We start from the raw sequence: 14,169 nt of genomic DNA, 5'->3' as shown, positions 1-14,169 counted from the left end.
TATCTTATTTATCGCAACAGCCTTGTTCCCACAATTGATGGATAACATCAATACATTACTTTCATTTGGTTTCAAAGGAAAAAAACCCAGATAGGCCGTGGTAAAAATTGATAATTTTTTGCAGTGTGACATAACCTAACTTTATGCATCACTTCTTTTTTGTAGTCAACATTCCTTGCAATTACCTTTTTAGTTATGTCATCTGCGACTAATAACAAACGTCGAGGTCTAATGGACAGTACTGTTTCGTTATTTGGAATCCCCGGGTTCAAATCTCGGACCAAAGGTTTGCTATCCTAAGGGTTTTGTTACTTTTGTGCTTACAAGCACATGCCTGAGTACCCCCAGAACCGAATCTGTCCACGTTATTCGCTATTATATTTCTAGCTACTGACAGCATCGTAAAATACACCATAAAGAACGGACTACGTTGCTACTGTATACAACAGCGGATGGCAATTACAGAATATATGCAGGGGTGGAGTAGTCACGTAATGACTTCGTCAGGGAAGTTTCTTTATGTTTTGTGCACTTTGTTACTAAAGACTTAAACGGTGCTATTATTCTTTCGTGTAAAAGTCCGCGTTCCAGGAATAATTGTTTGCTAAATACAGACAGGTAAATTCTCCTCTGCGTCTGGGATATTAATTCCTAGTGTAATCTTTGCCATGAGACATCATAATGCCTGAGTGTAAGTTGGTATAATGTGTGGTAGTTTATCAAAGAGTGTGTGTAGTTTTGGAATGGTGGTGTTATATTTCGTGGTTTTTGCTAATGAAACTTTTTAGTAGCTTATGGTTTCAGAATATCGAATGATCGTTCTCAGAAAAGTATACAGTGTTATTACACGACTGTAAGAGATACAACTTTTGTGTTTGTTATGTATGTAGAAACGAGGCATCAATACAAACTCAAACGTTGTAATACGTGGTGCATGGATACGAGTCTTACAAAATATATTTGTTCGTTAACTTTGTTAACCTGTAATTTCATGACTGATCTACATGTTAGTATAACTCAAATCAGCGTATAGAACTTAAGGCTTAGTCCTGAAAATGGCATCCAGCAATGGACTGGCATCCGTAGTGAATAAAACACTAATCAAAGATGAAAAACTTTCTGTTGCACAAGAAATATTTGATTTGAAAGCTATCTTGAACAAGGTCGAAACTGCAAATGTGAGCGAACCAGATATTCCTACCAAATCGTCGACTGAAATACTGTCGGAGTTGTTCGGGACTTTCAATGCTGAGCCACCAAAAATCCTACGTTGTGTTGAAGAAATCATTGTCAGTAGACATGAAGTTTCAGAGCAAAATGTTGCTGAGCAAGAAACATCGATTCGAAATAAAAAGAACAAAAAGAGCAAAAAGAAACACAAGCACAAAGAGAAGAAGCACAAGAAGAAGACAAAATCAAGTAAGAGGCAGGGAGGTAGTGAAGACAGTGATGACTCTAGCAGTGGTGGGCAGAAGCACAAGAATGCAACTGAATGCAAGAAAAAGAAGAAGACAAGGAGCGTTAGTGTGAGTGAGCCAAAATTAGCGCCAACAATGGAGCCAGTGTCCATTAAGATAACCACTGATGGAAACCAGAATGTGAAGCGAACAGTGGAATGCTTGTCTACAGAGCCTGGCAGCAGCCCAGCCAGAGATTCTAACGTGTCCGTAAAGTCTGAAGAGCCCCCAGACCAGGCTGCCAGTTCACAAGTAGAAAACAAATCCATGGATGGGATGCCTCCTGCTGGTACACATCCAAAACAGGTGTCAGCAGGTGAGAGCCTGATGGCATATTGCATCCAGAGATATGCACATTTAAACTCAGTTTCATAAATTTTTAAAATCACTGATTAGGGTACATGCCATTGATATTGTTAGGTTAGGTAGGTAAGTATATTTCACAATGGCCCCATTGCTGCTTGGACTTAAGTTGGTAGGTTGGGTTAGGTTATTTTACTAAGGGGAAGCCAAACTATAGTTTCTTTTCATCATCATCATCATGATAAGTAGTTCACAGATAATAATATTAATTTTGTCAGAAGTCTGGGAGGATAATGATGACAACACTAGGATTTGTAGGACCCTGACCATTGACATCTAAGATAATTTATTATACAAAGTTACTGACACCACAGAGCATAGTCCTTGAGAAGCTAGCAGTTGCTAAGCTAGTCAAGAATTTCCTGCCTTTTATGGAAAGCAAATGTTTTGTTCACTCCCTGTTTCAGTTTTAACATGACAAACTACGGATTCTTGGCTGTAGGCCTGAGTTTTCTCTCTTGTTCCAGACAGGAGTGTCAGGCCTGGGCCAGGCAGGATTGTAATAAAGAACCTGAAGTTTAGCTCCGTGTATGAGGAGACGGTACGGCAAGTGGAGGAACAGGCCAAGCTGAAGGCAGACAAGTACGAGGAGGGGGAGCTCTCCGAGGACAGCAGTGGCAACAAGGAAATATGTCCCAGCGATGATGATCCACTGCTGTTGGTTTCAGGTAACTGTTGCAGTTGCACAAAATGTTATGATTTATCTTAGTTTTATGCTTCTATCTATGCCTGCATCTCCAAAGTGTTCTCTTCCCTTCAGTATTTTCACCTGAAGTTTTGTTAGCACCTTTTCCCTCTCATACTACATATAGTGCCCATCTTTCCTTTGATTATATCAGCTTGGTTACTACAGAAGATGAGTAAAAACTATGAAGCTCTCATTGTGCAATTTTCTCCATCCCTCTTAGCCATTCTGTTATGTGCCAGTGTTGGCACTTAGGGGAGAGGAGGTATAGCTCCTACTCATTCTCATCCTTGGGGGTGAGTGGTCAGCAGCATGCCCTGACCGTTCTTTGCCCCTAGGAAAGGACCTTGGTATGCATTGGACAGGGCTGGATGGGCCCCAGAGGCTAGAAGACGATCCTCTGCCTCTTTCAGGGATTGAACCCCAATTGCCCAGCCCATAGAAAGTCACTCTACTGACTCAGCTACCTGACTTACCCCCATTCCTCCTGGGTGCACACATTCTCCTCAGCACCCTGTTCTCATCTACAGTGTTTATGGCTCTGTGAACCCTCATTTATAGGGTACCTACAGGTGTTCTGAAATTGGTGCATGTGTTTGTCAGGTGATTTTTAGAAAAGGTAGTCCTGTTAACTTGGGTCCAATTGGGAGAGGTTGCGATAGTTTGAAAGTAAAATTTTGGTGTACCAGAAGTAAGGGGTTTTGATTCAAAAGCTTACAGTAATGTCAGTGTGAAACTAAAGTCATAGTTATCTGATAAAACATGTTAGAAAACTGAAAACTGCCCAAGGTGCCTTGCTACAACTTGAATGCCAGTTTAAGCATAATACATTCCCAAGAAATAGGATGTTGTTCTTTGTCATGTGCGATGTCCAGAATTATTTGAAGACATTCTCTTCTGTTCTTGGTTCTTTGTCAGCAGCCCAGCTTATACATTTTCCGCAGAAGATGGTGATGTAATTGTTAAAATCAGGGAATTTTTCTGGCCAGGCTTATGATCCTCCTTGGCTGTTCTGATGTTTTGGATAATTGCAAACTGCAAGGTAGATCCCCATGTAAGAAATAAAGGCTATCCATTAAACCTATTTTCATTTATCAAGGAAGTTGCTCTCATGTTTCATTATTAAATAACACAAGGAAGAATTATTTCTGACTGATTATTTGGTATCTGGTCAATGTGGTATGTGATGTCACAAATAACCCTTTTGGACAGTGTATGTACTTAGGATTGGAGCTGGTGGAAGAGAAACTTCACTTTTCTTGCTCTGAATGTATTATCCTCTCATGTTTGCAAACAAAATTTAATAAGAATGTATTTTTTGTGCTACATGTCTCGCGTGTACAGAGCACAGCAGTAATGCAGACAAGAAGGACCGGCAGAGACATCATCGGAAACGTGACCTTGCAGATGACGAGCACTACCGTCACCACCATGACCATGACAGGTATTGCACTGGTCTTTTATGTTTTGTTTCTGTAAGAGTGAGTTGTAACATTTGAATAGACTGCAAGCAAGACTGTGACTTTGCAGGAGTGTCAGTCAGTCCCACAAGAAGCACAAGAGAAGCCACAGTAACAGTAGCCATGACAGGCGCCGCAGTCACCGCGGCGGAAAAGGAAGTCACAGCCCAGAGAGCAGCAGCAGTCATGAGCAGCATAGCAGGAGGAGGAATCAGAGTGGTGGCCGTTGCGAGTGCCATAGTAGGAAGAGGAGTTGGAGCAACAGTCGTGAACGCCACAGTAAGAAGAGTCAGAGTACCACCAGGAAGCGAGCGCGACACTCACGTTCTCCCTCCAGGCACAGGTAATGATACTCTGTTGAGTTTCTGATACCTTTCAGAAATTGTGATGATTAGTCATTTTGTCATCCTCCACCTCGTTACAGGCTTTGTGTGGCCAGATCTTTTCACTTTACTTCTGGTACATATTACACCTTTCCAGTCTTGTTTAAATAGGGCAGGCTTATCAAACGCTGTGGCCTGTGGCCATTCTCATAATTCAAATGCAAAGGTAAAAATATCATTTGTAATTCTTGGAGTTCCTTTCTCTCATTTTTTTTAAAAATGAATTGTTTGAAAGTACATTAGTTAGCTGTAATTAGAAGTATAATTACATGTTTAGTATCATACTCTGTTTCTCTGAAGCTGCGGGATCATGTAGAGCACTGCTGTTGCTTTGCTTGCAGGTCACGTTCACTGTTAGCGGGCCACATAGATAAGCAAAAGTTACTTGAGATTGCAAGGAAGAATGCCATGAACCTGCTGAAGCAAGGCGTTCTGCCCAGTTCTGTGGTCACACAGGATAAGATGGTCGCCATCAAGGCTGGGGGCAAGAGCGTGGCTGAGCTCACAGGTAACAAACAACATGATCCTGAGGAAGATCTATCTTAATATTGTCCAACAGGAGAGAGGCTGAACAGAAGGATGGGGAAAATCACATAATGAAGTTTATAATTTGAATCATTAGTGTCCAAATCAAGAAGGGTGGGACAGGTGAGGCTTGTAGCACAGGTGGGGAGGTAGCAAATCCATATAAAGTGGGGGTTAATGTTAAAAAGACTGGAATTAACTGCATACTTGAGGAACATGGATCTGGAATTTCATATCAGTTGCTATCCCTAATATTTATAATATTTTATGTGGTCCCTGTGTACTTGTACATTGCGTTCAGGAATTTCAAAACCCACTTGTTGTTTCCACCTGACTGCCACAGGGAGATCTCCAGTGGCAAGCTGCTTATATTGACTTCAGAAATTAATTTCTTTTTGTTTATTCAGATTTTTGTAAGCAGCTGTCCAAGAAGGAGGCTCTTGGTCAAATGTCTAGTGAGTCAGAATTGGAGGAGCACCGTAGTAGTGGGAGCGATGCTGAGCGACCATTCCACCACCCTTTTCAGATCAAGGAACGGTCAGCCTCTATTGTGATGAACATTAGGGTGAGTGCTTAGGATGACGCACCAGCTCCAGTAACGAGTTTTCTCCGGTGGCTCTGCTCCCGTCTCCAGGCGGCCGACACATTTGTTATTACGGCTCTTACTTATGATGTAACCAGTGATTGTTGTGATCAAACCCACTGCCTTTTGGATACTAGGCTAGTACACTAAAAACTGGACCACTGTCACTAACAAATATCGGTATAATAAGAAGTAGTCACCTGAAGCCAGGAGCAGAGGAAACTCTTTAAAAATGTTTTGCATAATGGATGAATCTTTAGAAAATCACTCTGAACTGGATTGTGTTGGCAGATTTGCATGACCATGTGTCTTGTTTGGATACAGGTGCACCAATTCCTGTTTTGTTTTTAACAAGTACGCGTCTTTTTGAAAGTGAGTCGGTTTCTTTTGTAATCACAGAGTTGTCAGAAGGGCACATGCATGCTGTGCTCTGTGTATATGAGCCATGGCAAGGGCATAAATTGCTAATATTTGGATGCTACATAGTTCTGAGAAATATGAACTAGTCGGAATCCAAGCAGCAGAGTCTTTGAGCAGTTGATCGTCAGTCAACTAGTCAAGAATTGTTACAATGTTTACAAGAGCCTGCCACTGAGACCCTGTGCTGAGCCAGATTAATCCAGCGCACAGCTTATCATTTTGTTTCTTGAAGATTCATTTTAATATTATTCTACCATCTATGCCTTGGTCTTTACAAGTGATCTGCTCTCTCTCTTCATGAATTAATTGGCTTGTGGCAAAATTTACACAGGAACTTATGCTGTTAGGTTAGGTTAGCTGTAGGTGCATAACTTGGATACAGAAACATAAATCGATTACAGAATTTTAAGGTGATAATATTAAAATGATTGTTTCAGAATTCAGTACAGCTGCCTGTGAAGACATTGCAGGAGAAGACTGCCGAACAGTCTAAGCAGTTACGTATCCAGTTTCCTGTGTCCAGTGGGCAGCAGCACAGGAAGTCAGGTTTGTGTGCGTTCTGGGTTCATCCAGACTGAGTTTCGTTTGAACAATAGCGGCCGGGTAGCAAGAGTGGCCAGGGCGGAAGACAAGTGACCTAGTGCGATGTATAATGTGGAATGAAATGTGTGGAGACAACTGCGGGAAATGTAAATGACGGGAACTGCAACTTTTTATTCAGTTCATTCAGTTAATTTTTGTTATTGGATGATGTCAGTGGAAAGTTTCTTATACATCAGGATGTTTGGCAGTTTTTCTGCTGTTGTGAACACTGTGTTGCTGCGTCTGCAAGTTGCAGAGGCAGAGCTGCCAAATATTCTCACTGTGGTGCATACTCAGGAATATGTTGAGTGTTGTAATGCCTTTAGAATTGTCATAAAATTTGAAGTTTGAATGGAGAGAGACGTGTGATTTTTATATGTTATAACATCAGAATTCATGCTTCAGTGCCAAAACCTGTTCCCTATAACAGCAAATAAAAGATAAGAATTATCATAATTTCAAGTTTGACCAGTCCACATTTGTAGTTGAAGATTAATGCAAGTCTGTGATAGATATTTTCAAAAAGCTCTTGCAAGTTGGAGCAGTAGTACTTGTTGCTGTTACAGAAAATGTGTGGGTCCCAGTGTCGCCAAAGAAAGAGGAGCCGGCAGCCACTGTGATTGCAGAGACAGTGGCGGAACCCGGGCCAGTGATGGAGATGTTGAACCAGGTGTTCCCCAGTGCCACGGTGACTGAGGTGGGTGGTACGTAGCACGGTTCACCATCAGGTCACATATACTGAATGGTTTGCTGAATGAAATCAGTTGCATTGCATTGCAGGGACTGGATATCGGCTCCATCGTGTCTCAGAGACTCACAGCCATGCGAAAGTTGCAGGAAAACCCGAACGACATGCAGGCGCTGTCTGAGATGTACCGTGCTCAGAAGGATGTAAGTACATTGCAGTGAGTGCAACGACAATGGAGGGATTAAACAGAAGATTAGTGCAGTTGTCTGTTGTTTTATTGCCTCCAGATGCAGATGTGGGCCGAATCAAAGCAGCAGCCCGGTCACTTCACAGGCAGCACGGGCGCTCGAGTGCTCTCAGCCGCGGAACTTGCTTCTGGCTTCCAAGCGTGGGCCAAGAAGGTACAGGAGGCCCTCAGGCCCCTTACTGTTTGTGTGTTCTGGCATTTCTGCCATTTGCAGTTTCTAACTCCTTGTCTTATCTGAACTGAGGCATTTGTGTCTATTGCTTTGGCCACTGTGTGCCTCGGCACCAGTTAAGGAGCCCAGTAATGACCTACAGAGCTGCTGTCTGTTTTGCCTTTGTTATGCCTTAGAGAAGTTATAGGTTGCTGATCTTGAACCTAAGGTCTTTGTTACACAAGTGCAGGACATAGCAGTTTGTGTGAATTGTTGCATAGGTCAGCTTCGCTTCTGTTATTTCACCCAGACAGTGGAAGACCTGTGTACTGTCCCCAGCAGATCATTCTAGCTCTCAGTTACTTCACTGCACCATATTGTACAGTGTTTGTAGGCATTTTATAGAAACATGTAAAAATATTTTCTTCTGTCCAGGAAGTGAACTATAGGGGATCACAGGCTTTGAAATTCAGTGTCCTGTTGGGTCTGTACACACATATAAGCTTGGGTTTTGTGTGCCACTCCTTAATGTGACGTAGAAGAAGACAGTTTGCAGTGCTGGGTAGAAATGCCAGGATGTTGGGACGTTCTCCGTGTATATAACACTCACACTGAACCAGGCAGTTTGTGCGCCCCAGTTTGGGAAAGCAGGTTAAAATGCTGCAATGTTTTGTTGATGCATGATTGTTCATACAGTATTCTGTTTCGAGAGCTGACAACTGGATTTTAATAAAATTTGGTGTTTGAGGGGAGGTGTCTGGACTTTACTGGGTAAATCAAATTTGGTTCATGAAAATAAAATTAAACATAATCATAAATGTGCGGCTGATTGTACATGTGTCACTGAGCTGCACTAGTTTTTTCTTTTTTTAAATTTTAGTTTACGATGAAACTACTTTGCAGTGTCAGTCACCTCTGAATCATAAAGTGCATGCGAATTGTCCAAACTGGTTCATGGGCTCGCTGATGGCTTCGTGTGAGTGCTTGTGTTTCTTACCGCATTGGCCTGTAACAAATTTTCAGGTGCAAACTAAGAGAGGTTTGTGAAGCAGGCTCAGACCATCCCCTGTCTTGGGGGTGGACTCTGTGCCTGTAGGGGGAGCAGTTGGCAACACCTGCAGGCAGAAGTGTTGCCAGCTGCAAAACACCTGAAGATTTGTTACAGGTTTGTAGCAACATGACATCATCATAGGAAGAATGTGCCACAGCCTGCGAGCTTCAGTGAAACAAGAGGGCCATGCAATGGTGAGTAGAAAGAAGTACATAAGCAGTTGCTCTCACAGGGCTGTAGTGTTCTGAAAATATTATCTCCATGATCTGATGCTTATGCTCTTCGCTGATTGATACCCGTAGTCCATTAAATGCATAACTGTATTGGATTGATGCCTGTGTTCCCTGTTGTGCTTGATGGCACCTTGATTAATATTGAAGGGCAGTGTCTGCTGTATTACCAGAATAACATGGGCTTTGGACCACAAACTTACAAAGTTTCTAAACTCAAGAAACATCTTAGCAGAAGAGTTCTGCGCCTTACTGTGTCCCTTGGTGAAGTAATTAGTTCAGAATCATGCTATACTCTCACAGGCATAGGGCAGTAAAGTAGGATCATTCTTATGTAATGAGTTCTGTGAAAATATAAATTCAGCAACAGTGGGATATGTTGAAAGTCCTGTGATTTTACGACATGTCAGAGGTGTTAAATATCATTGCCCTCACTTGCATGCTGTTAATTGGAGCATGTTTCTGCCTCCTGAGATGCATTTCGCAATGATAAAATATCAAACGGACATGTTCAAACAGAATTATGCTGGGAACGAAATTATTCTTGTATTGATTTGTGAGTTTTAAGGAATGTTATTATTGCCAGCTGCATATTGATTCTTTGTGGTGATTCTAGAAGGTTCAGTGTGTCATATGGAACATATGTGATATTTTGAAGTGTTTAGAGTCAAGTGTGCTTTTTCCACAAAAGTTTCATAATTCACTTGTAAACAAGAGAGACTCTTGACTCACAGGAAATATGAAACTTTGTAAAGACCTTGTTCGTCTTTGAAGGAAAACTTAATTGCAGCAATTTGAATGTGCTGTAATAGTTATTTATTTACCTTCAACAGAGAGAAGCTGTCCAATTACAGGAGGCTTACATGGCATAGTACAGAATATGCATGAAAATGGAGAAACAAAAGAATTACATACAAATATATCTAAATACAATGTGAAAATGATCTGTTTATAATTATGTAATAACAAACTATGATAGCTGTTTACTTATTATATAAGATAAATAATCCAATATTGTCTTCAATATCAGTTACCCAATGCTTGCACAAGTTTTAGGACACAAAAACATATTTCGTAACTTTAAACACTTGACAAACGGCAGATTGAAGTCAAGTTTTGGATATTTCACTGCAACACTGTTGTATGCATTACACATTCCAAGTAATGACACTTTTTTTAACGTTATCTTGAATGCACATACAGAATATTACAGCTGCTGATGATGTGAGACTTTGACAACTTGCATGTGGTACATGTATTCACTAGTGAAACAGTTAATCACTTGTGTTAGCTTCTTTAAGAGTGGGAAGAACTTAACCTAATCATATTTTTCATGCATCACTGAAACCCAGTGGTAAATATTTGCCAATTACAAAAAATTATCTTCAGAAGTTGATAGAAGTATAAGAGATTTCACATGTATTTGGCTAAAAATATTAGGTACATAATAAATAATACTTCCATGTACATTGATATCTAGTGGATTTGAGTGTCCTGGAACACCACAGTTAAATTCAGTTCTGTGTTGCACTGATGCTGCCATCTGTGTGTGTGTAGGACCAGCTCACCACAGCGTCACCAGTGAGTGGAGGTATGGGCATGGCACTCCTGCAGAAGATGGGTTGGCGTCCTGGGGAGGGCCTGGGGAAGAACAAAGAAGGCACACTGGAGCCTCTCCAGCTTGAAATAAAGATGGACAAAAAGGGTAAGCATTTGGATCTCTTGAATCAAAGTTGTATCTGCCGTATTTTGTGGTCATACAAACCTGATATGGTGGTTTCAGAAACAGGTAATGGGCTATGCATTGCTTTAAATAAATCACTTATTCAAGCTTGCGTGTCAATGAAGATGTTACCATTTACGGTTTGTACATTCTCTATGTTATGGTAGTTGACACCCTCACGTAACGTTATTTTTGTATGCTTCTGTGTTGTCAGGCTTAGTGTCACAGGAGGAGCTAGGACATAGACCAGTCCCACCGAACCCAACCACCAAGTCGCTTGTTGGTGAGTGAGTGTGTGTGTTGGTAGTATTGTCCCATTGAATGCAGGGCATAAAGTAACAAGCATGTGTTGGTTGCAGGTAAACATCCTGTCTCACTACTAGTGGAATTCTGCTCCAAACGTCGCTGGGGCGTGCCCCAGTTCGATCTATGCTTTGAATGTGGCCCTGACCACAGGAAAAACTTTCTGTTCAAGGTGACTTTTCTTCTCAGTTATTGACAACATTGCATTTGTGTAGCATGAGAGACTGGTGAAGTTTTTCTGTCACAGGTGCGAGTCAATGGCAACGAGTACAAGCCCAGTGTGGCAAGCCCCAACAAGAAGCAGGCCAAAGCAGAGGCTGCAGCTATTTGCCTCCAGGCTCTGGGTGTCCTGCCCCCTTGAAGGAAGTTCCTGATGAGTACAGTGTTGTTCTGCTAAATGTATGTACATACATACATGCAGGTGGCACTCGTCTGCAGAAAACCATCATAAGTTCATCATAAGGTGGAATGTATTTGTGCAGACACTGAATATGTAATCACAGACATCTGACAGGGGATAGTCCTGCAGTGTAGGGTGTGGGCATGAGTGAACACAGCATCTTCAAACAAGCAACAGAAATCTGTCATGGTACTTAGAATCTGAAATGTCAGAAGTCTGTGGAGATCAGGTTCGAAGATTTCCGTCTTCTGGGTTGTTGCGATGTGTAGTATGGTCGATGTTAACCAATGTTTCAGAGATCATACTGCCTCCGTCATCAGGGCGATGAATATGCCAATAGGGTGTGAGGTGCTAGGTTTATAGGGCCGGAAAGTGAAAAGTGTAGCCTGCCCCAAGCCAATGGGAGCAGGCGTGGGAGTGGACCAATGGTAGCACGTGGGCGAGAGTGGGAGAGGGAGAGAAAGTAGAGAGAGAAAGGTTGACTTTAGTTGGATGGATCTGGGCCCTGAAAAGGGCTGTGTTATTGGTCTGGTTTGTTTCTGGCGGCGCACTCTTGCTCGCTCTCAGAGTCTTCGAAGTGTGTGAATAAGAGGCTTCCAGGACTGGCTCAGGTGAAGTCCATCTTCCCTGTTAAAGTTATCGGGATGTAGTTCGATCTCGATGGCTTCCCTGATTATCCGATCTATGTAGCCGGTTTTTGAGGAGAGGATAGAAGTGTCCTCGAGCTGTATGCAGTGTTCCATGTTGAAGCGGTGTTCAGCAACCGCAGATTTCTCGGGCTGCCCGAGCCGGATGTGGCGTTCGTGCTCCTTGATCCTGGCCTCGACGGAATGGCCTGTCTGGCCGATGTAGACTTTACCGCACTCACAGGGAACGCTGTATACGCCAGGCGTCTTCAGTCCTAGGTCGTCCTTTACCGGCCAGAGAAAACTGGGAATTTTCTTTGGCGGAAGACCAACAGACTTGATGTCGTGCCTGGCCAGCAACCTGTATATGCGGTTGAAGAGTCATCCCGACGTAGGGCAGGAAGGCAACCAAGGCTGGTTTTCCAGCCTCGCAGGCGGATTGAGAGCTCTCTGGATCTGACGGTTGCTGTATCCGTTTTTCCTGTAGGTGGTGGTGAGTGTCTCCAGTTCACTCTGTAGGCTCTTGTGGTCGCAAAGGGCTTTAGCCCTGTGTACCAGGGTCGAAAGCACGGCCTGTTTGTTGGACGGGTGGTGATGGGAATTGGAATTGAGGTAAAGGTCGGTATGGGTTGGTTTTCGGTACAGCTTGTGGCCTAATGAGCCATCAGGTTTTCGGTGGATATCTATGTCGAGGAATGGGAGATGGCCGTCCTTTTCAGTCTCCATGGTGAACTGGATGCTCTCGTGAATACTGTTGAGGTGGTTGAGGAACTTAGCGAGCTTGCCAGGGCCGTGGGGCCAGATAACAAACGTGTCGTCCACATAACGGAACCAGCAGAGGGGCTTGAAGGTCGCCCTGTCCACCGCCATTTCTTCAAAATGCTCCATGTAGAAATTGGCGATGACAGGTGATAGTGGGGAACCCATAGCCACCCCGTCGGTATGTTCGTAGAACCGGCCGCCGAACTTGAAGTATGAAGATGTTAATACAAGGTGGAACAGCCTCAAGACGTCGCCATCGAAGTGCCGTTCCAGGAGATCAGGTTCGTTGAAACTGACTGTTCAGACAGTATATTAAACTTGGGAGAACACTTGCTACCACGCAGTCCAGAATCTTTCGTATTCCTATTTGCTATCTACAAAGAATGTACAAAGTAAATATACAAAGTTATCACTTTACCCTCATAGGAGGAAGAAGATGTGATTTTGTATGGGTGTGAGTGTTGTTCTCTTGCATCAAGGAAATTGTGAACAGGGCACTGGGGAGAATATTTGGACCTAACAGGGATGAAGTGGCAGCAGGCACATCATAACCAGTCACAAACTTGCTATATGAAGTGTCTTCACTGTTGCTCATACTGTGCACACCTAGAAGGCAAGCACTGCCTGTGCTACCTCTAACCATGCTGAAACAGTGTATTGTGTTTCTATTGCCTACACTGCAGTCTGTCTCTTGGTCACATCCAAGTGAGAATTATTCATTATGTGAGTAACTCAGAAAGTTAGCTTTAAGTTCAGTCTAAGTAACCAGGGTTTAAGCCTCAGTACAGGCACTGTGACTTCAAAATGACACTGTGGGTATCCACATACAAATTTGTCATGATCCAGGTCGGTGTCAGGTGATGAGGCACATTTGAAAAACTTGTGTCTCTGTTTCTCAACAGTGTCTTGATCTAAGGACACTGGTTGATCATGGACAGTTGCTGCATGAACATCATCTTTTGATACAGTGTTGCTACACAACTACCCCACACCTCCTTGTGGCTCTGCGAAGATGACCATTGTAGCATTGCATATGTGCCGTGTATCTTTTTTTATTAAAACTAGGCTTGCCAGAACATACAGGTTTGTTATTTAAGGTACCCCATTTATGCTGCTTCCTTTCCTGAGTTTGCCATTATTTCAGTTGCTGTTGCAGCCAGCAAAGTGTCAGGTGAAAGCCATGCTCTGATGGCGTTGATATGTGTCATTGTCATAGAACAACTGAAAGACTGCTAAGCCGTGTTCACTGCACTGATTCTCATGGGACTGCAAGGGGGTAAGTCACGACCCATGCATTAGTCAGGTCATTGAGTTTTGCATTATTTAATGACACACTCATCAACTGTGGATGTTTCTGTTTGCATCAAGAGATTGGAAGTACACAGATCATCAGTGAAGATGGTTCTGAATTACAACAGGGACTGTTGACCAGAGGCTTATTAACTCTTTAAGTTTAAGCTGAGCATTTTAATTAAATAAATTTATGGGTATCATTGGCTGAAATGATTTGGAAAATTAAGATACCCGTCT

The 14,169-nt window shown here is 42.7% G+C and overlaps 1 protein-coding gene across 4 annotated transcripts; it reads left to right on the top strand.

Annotated features, from left to right (window-relative positions):
* The first annotated feature begins 702 nt into the window (after positions 1–702).
* Son (Son RNA binding protein) lies at positions 703–13,715 on the top strand. Of its 4 annotated transcripts, XM_087348208.1 has the most exons (14): positions 703–1,773; positions 2,288–2,488; positions 3,850–3,949; positions 4,036–4,308; positions 4,690–4,856; positions 5,281–5,438; positions 6,314–6,422; positions 7,025–7,155; positions 7,239–7,349; positions 7,434–7,547; positions 10,383–10,530; positions 10,763–10,831; positions 10,908–11,023; positions 11,099–13,715. In XM_087348208.1, exons 1-14 carry the CDS (start codon positions 1,056–1,058, stop codon positions 11,210–11,212), a joined length of 2,529 nt encoding a protein of 842 aa, XP_087204334.1. In that variant the 5' UTR covers positions 703–1,055; the 3' UTR covers positions 11,213–13,715. The 4 variants fall into 4 exon arrangements, 3 of the variants coding, with proteins under 3 accessions (XP_087204334.1, XP_087204335.1, XP_087204336.1); XM_087348209.1 differs by lacking the exon at positions 7,434–7,547; XR_015534998.1 differs by lacking the exons at positions 10,763–10,831; positions 10,908–11,023; positions 11,099–13,715 and adding an exon at positions 8,710–8,789 and having other exon boundaries at positions 10,383–10,521.
* Positions 13,716–14,169: the final 454 nt, after the last annotated feature.

This window comes from Zootermopsis nevadensis, unplaced genomic scaffold (assembly GCF_977971745.1).
Source record: "Zootermopsis nevadensis isolate Lab colony 2312 unplaced genomic scaffold, Znev_1.0 Znev_ptg000012l, whole genome shotgun sequence".
NCBI classification, from domain to species: domain Eukaryota; kingdom Metazoa; phylum Arthropoda; class Insecta; order Blattodea; family Termopsidae; genus Zootermopsis; species Zootermopsis nevadensis.
The sequence above is the reverse complement of the archived record's forward strand: the minus strand, read 5'-3'. Positions and strand labels throughout refer to the sequence as shown.